Source organism: Heliconius melpomene, chromosome 10 (assembly GCF_056956725.1).
Source record: "Heliconius melpomene rosina isolate 202511_hmr_F chromosome 10, ASM5695672v1, whole genome shotgun sequence".
Lineage (NCBI taxonomy): Eukaryota > Metazoa > Arthropoda > Insecta > Lepidoptera > Nymphalidae > Heliconius > Heliconius melpomene.
Window position 1 is genome coordinate 9,880,020 of NC_140398.1, and position 5,754 is coordinate 9,885,773.

Below are 5,754 nucleotides of genomic sequence, written 5' to 3' on the forward strand. Positions count from 1 at the left end.
GTTATTGATTAATTCGAAGAAAACATTGCTACATGTTATTATTGAATTAGAATTTATACATTTGTACTTCAATTACACTAGACATTTTATTATTCAACGTTATTTGTTAGGACGTTATCGTTTAAAGTTAATTTAATTTACATTTTACGCACTCCCTCACAGGACTATACTGCCTCGGGTTATGCCATGTGTTGGACGTCAGTGCAACAAATTATACATTAATATGAAAAATAACCATTATGCTCTAGGGCAGATTATCAGTTTAGCAAACTGTAATGAATTTATGCACGTCCCTTATTTGTGCAAAAACATCGGCCCAGAGGGTTAAGCTAAATAATATTAAAATAACCTGTTAAAATGAAACAAAATGACAACGCAAATTAATGACTGACACACAGACGTCTGTCATAATATAGTTACACTAAAGTATTATTGAAATAAATAAATATATAAACTGATTTCTCCGACGACAATTTATTTAATATGACGAAATGTCTAAATACATTACGAGCGATCTAAAGGTAATGAGATCAATGCCACTGGCCGGCGGCGCGCGGCGGCGCATGTGTCGACGACGGGGACTGTCGGCAGTGTCGGCTAGTCAAATAAATAACCTCCAACAACAAATATTGTAATAACAGACTTAAGAGATATATGAAATAATACGTATTGAGCACCTTCAATCTAAATTAACCTTAAACACAAGCTTATAGAGCTTTTATTACCTTTTCACATTCACAATATCAAGTTTATGTTGTTTCAAATACCTTGATAGTGAAATATAGTTTTTATAATCAACCAATTTTCGAATTTAATAGCAGCATGTAGATATCAAATCAGCTTAGCAAATAGTGTCATGTTAAATTTTATGAGAGTATTAAAGTTAAGTGGGAAATCCGAAGAGTGTTAAAAGTCAGACTAGCAGATGGTGATGGTGATGGCGGCGGCGTTGCTACAAACTCAATTATTTACACTCAATAAAAAGGACATTATATGAGCAGTTGGATATAGCATGAGAAAACATGGAATAACATCCAGGCACTATAAACAATACAATAAAAATAAAAACCGAGTCATCGCCAAAGGTTCAAGAATAAACTTATCGTTTACTAAAGAACATGTCCATAATTGATCAAAACCATTGCTATCATTATTTAATGAAACATAAAAATACTTACACGAAATAGTGCCTACCTACATAAAAAAAATATTATAGGTAAGTAGGTAGGGTGCTGTAGGAAAGAGACGAGGAAAGAGACGCTGTAGACTTCAATCCACATATGGTGGAATGATTGTATTTGAATAAACAAATGTACCCGTTCTGGTAAACACGCGGCGTTCAGCTCCGTCACTCAACACGCGATGTCTTGAAAGTTAATTTAATTTCAAAAATATAAAACCGCCAAAATATTATTCTTTCCAATAAAAAACAATAATCACTATTAGAACGGATCCGGAAAAGGCAGAGTTATCTTTCCCTTTTTTTGAGGTAGAAAATAATAATTTAAATTCTCAATGAAAATTCCATATTACCTACCTACTTAAAACAATTTACATAATTGCTTTTCCATTTTGTAAAATTGTTTATAATAGAAATCTTATAAAATGAAATAGGTATGTATTTAAAATTTTATTCCCATTGTAAATCCATTAGACGGAGGTACCTACTCTAGTAGATATTTTTAATCCACCATGCTTAATCGGACAGCTTTTACGACGTCCTTGATTCGGTCACGGCAAATCTAACAAGTGGTTGAAAAAACACAGGTAGACGCAAATATTTGTGAACAATTTGTAGAATTCACACTTAATAACAAGGTGGAAGCGTCAGTGGTGTCGGCGTAAGCGGCACCGTCAAAGGTGTCATTAAGCAAAGCCATAGCCATGATTGCGTCTATGACTCCTGCGGACGGCATCTTTGAGGAAATGATATCTGCTTGCCACTATAACAGTTTATCATTTATTTTTATGCTAGGTATATGGAATTTATTTTTACAGATGTAAATTTTATGTTGTAAGAATTAGTTTTAATTCTGAATAGGAAAAAATATTATTTGTAGTTACTTTTTTCGATGATTATTATGTATGTATTTTTGGCGTAGAGAAGGTGGTAATGTGTCCCCCATTTTGTTTTTGTCCCCCATTTTGTTTTTGAGGTCCAGTATGAAAAGTAAAAGGAATACAAATCTAAATAATAGGTACTAAGTACTTACATGATTTACTATGGAACAAAAAACAATGCGACAGAATATTAAAAAATATCTATATTCCGAATATTATAATACCTGCACAGCCAGTCTGAGTCCATAAGTTACAGATCTAACGCTGAATCTACTTTTCTCCAAGTTTCTCGCTAGAATAACATACCACAAAAATAGTGGAGCTGGACTGGATATAACGTCTCTTTGGTATCGGCTAGAGCTGCTGGCGACATTCTCTCTATAATCTCAGCTGCTTCCACGTCCAGTTCTCAGAATTACCTAGTTATTATTAGATAATAGTGTGGTGGAACTGTCATCTTCACGCCTTTTGCAAGGGTTAAGATACTTAAGTTAACTAAAAGAAATTCCATACAATTTCCTAGCTCTCATTTATAATCAATTAATTATTCAGATTAGGTAGGCTTATTTTTACAAAATTTTATTATGCCTACATACTCTTCTATTGGACACAATTTTATATCACCTTTTCATAATTTCCATAAGAATAATTTGAATTGATATTATTTTCTAATATTGCTATTCGTGACTTATTGACGATTCCCTTTTACCTTTCACAACTCACAAGGTAAAGTACCTATAGAGGCTCGTTTCGTTTGTGTGGTATCCAGTAGTAGCACTAATATAATAATTATATCACTCAGTATTTTTAATAAGGATAAGGACATATTTTAAAAGAAACTATCTTAGATTGAGATTGAAAATCGCGTGACTTTGTTTTGATATTAATTGTACGCCTTGAAAAAACATCACGACAGTGAAAGCTTTTGTTATGAGGACTATCTATTGAACTTCGACATTGATGAGGACTAAAAAAAAATAAAAAACATACAGTCGAATTGATAACTTCCTTTTCTTACAGAAGTTAAAAATGCATTATTAATAATAATTTTTGTAATCGATAAACGTAAGAACGTTGTTGGGCATCACCGTAGCCTGTTACCGATAGTACCGATGTTGGTACCGATAGAAGTGGATAATGTCTTATGTTAGAGACAAAGTTCTAACTCTATGTTTCTTTGTTGAGGTCTTGAGAGAGAGAAAGCTTTAGTATTTTTTTTATGATCAAATTTGTTGAGTCTTAAATTAACAATAAAAATTTATTATAATACAGGTTTATTATTTACTAGAGTACCCGAATGCGGCTACGCCCGCTTGAACTATACGAATATTTATAAAATATAATTATGAAATTATTTTCAGTTTTCAACAGAGAGATGCGTTACGCAACCTCATTTTGGGTGACGTTTTCTAACAACAAACATTGCAAATGGTTGCTTAACATGGCGGAATAAATTGCATGTCAAATTAATAAGTATTTTAATATATTGATATATATCGAAAATATTACAAATATGAGAAAAAAAAGTATCCTATGTTCATCCCGAGACCCTCAAGTATCTCTATATGAGTATTTTATCACAATTAAATTAGCGGTTTGGCCCTGATTGCGTAAAAGACAGACAGACAGACATACAGACAGACAGACAGACAGAGTTACTTTCGAATTTATAATATAGGTATGGATGGTGTAAGACATTTGTTTATTTATACCACTTATGTATGTTATGTATTATATTTAATTTATCTATATATGTGGTTATCACAATAATTTTATATTGAGGTTGTGATTTCATTTTAGTAATAAATTATTTTAATAAAAAATTGTAATCAAAATGGCTGGCACCTATATAAATAACATAAACAAAATTTTATTACTGATTTTTATTCTTTAATCAAAGTAAAATATGAGTAGTAAATATAGTAAATACTAAATTCTTTTAAATTTCAATAATAACCATATCATTTAATAAAGTTGCAGTCAAATTATTTAATAAACTTGCAATTTCGGTGCAAACTCAAGCATCGATGTCGAATTAATTTCGTATAATGTAAACGTGATAACAATTTAAATTCTTCTATAACGGGTCGAGAATCGACAAAAACAACAAACAAATTGAACGCACAGCGATTGGCGCAGGCGGCGCTGGGCGGGCCCCGCGGCGCGCCCCGCCCGCCTCGCGCACCAGTCTCGCTCACTCGCCCAGTCCTTATCTTATATTAACCAGTGAGAGACGTGTTATCAACTCGCCTGAAATAACATTACCGACGCGACAAACAAACCATTTTCAAACTGAAGTGCTAAGCGATGCCCAGACCGACGCGCGAGTCTTACGGCGATCAAAAACCACCTTTTTCTTACATCGCCCTCACAGCCATGGCCATCTGGAGCTCCCCGGAACGGATGCTGCCGCTGTCTGAAATATATAGATTTATCACCGACCGATTTCCATATTATCGTCGAAATACACAGCGATGGCAAAACTCATTAAGACATAATCTTTCCTTCAATGATTGTTTCGTGAAAGTGCCCCGTCGTCCGGATCGTCCTGGCAAGGGTGCGTACTGGACATTGCACCCACAGGCGTTTGATATGTTTGAAAATGGCTCATTGTTACGTCGTCGAAAGCGTTTTAAACTGCATAAAGGAGAAAAAGATAGCCTGAACGCAGAGTTGGCTGCCCTCGCCAGTTTCAATAGAGCCTTTTTAGCGCGACAAGCGAATACAAATCCTGGTAACATATCGAATGGAATGTACGCATCCGCTATGACTCTGTGCCCAAGATTGAGTCCTGAACCTTTAGAAGCTCCTGATACAGCTGCGTTACTGCCAACCATGCCAAGACCACGTCGGGCGTTTACTATAGACGCTTTATTAGAACCCGAACCAAGGCGGTCTTCGCCATCACCTCCAATTCAGCAACCACATTGTCCAATGCCACTGCCTCCCGCACCATACATACTAGCGGCTCAACGATACCACGCCGAGCTTCTGGCAGGGCTACAACAGTCGTGCCTACCACCTTTGTGGACATGGAGGGATACCAGTCAATTTTCACATTATACACTAAATTCATGAATGGTAAGTGTACGTATGAATTAAATTTACTTTTATCTACTTAGAATAAAATAGCCAAATCCTATATCTTATAAAACAAAGTCGCTTTTCGTGTCTGTCTGAACTTTCTAACTCTTCTTCTTCTAAACCACCCAACGGATTTTGATGTGGTTTTCACCATTAGGTCGAGTATTTTTCAGGGAAGGTTTATATATAGTTTATTATTTGTACATTCTAATGTAAATTACCATAAATACGATAAATGTGTATAAAGTCCTACCTGTTGAGACACTTTCGCGCATGCGCTGCTTTAATGGTAAGTACTACATGAAAAAAATGTACTGGAGTATTGTTCCTCTTAATTAGATCTACAAAAAAGTCCGCGAGAGCATATTCGATTTTTTTAAGGATAACGTGTAGTGATCATATTTCTGTCTAAAAATTGTAATTTCAAAATATTTTTGATTGTGAGGGATATTTTTCCATAATGGTATTAATCCTTATCCTTTAAAATACTTTATTAAATTTCTACGTTAAACGAAGATAAAATTTGCTTTTTACACTATTTCGAAATTGTGAATAGTTTTAGAGAAAAACGCATTTAATTGTTAACACATCACGCCGTTTACACATCAG

At 34.4% G+C, this 5,754-nt stretch overlaps 1 protein-coding gene across 1 annotated transcript; it reads left to right on the top strand.

The window, feature by feature from the left end:
• The first annotated feature begins 4,285 nt into the window (after window positions 1–4,285).
• LOC146535524 (fork head domain-containing protein FD4-like) lies at window positions 4,286–5,140 on the top strand. The gene has a single exon (XM_085191524.1). It carries the CDS (start codon window positions 4,369–4,371, stop codon window positions 5,137–5,139), a length of 771 nt encoding a protein of 256 aa, XP_085047650.1. The 5' UTR covers window positions 4,286–4,368; the 3' UTR covers window position 5,140.
• Window positions 5,141–5,754: the final 614 nt, after the last annotated feature.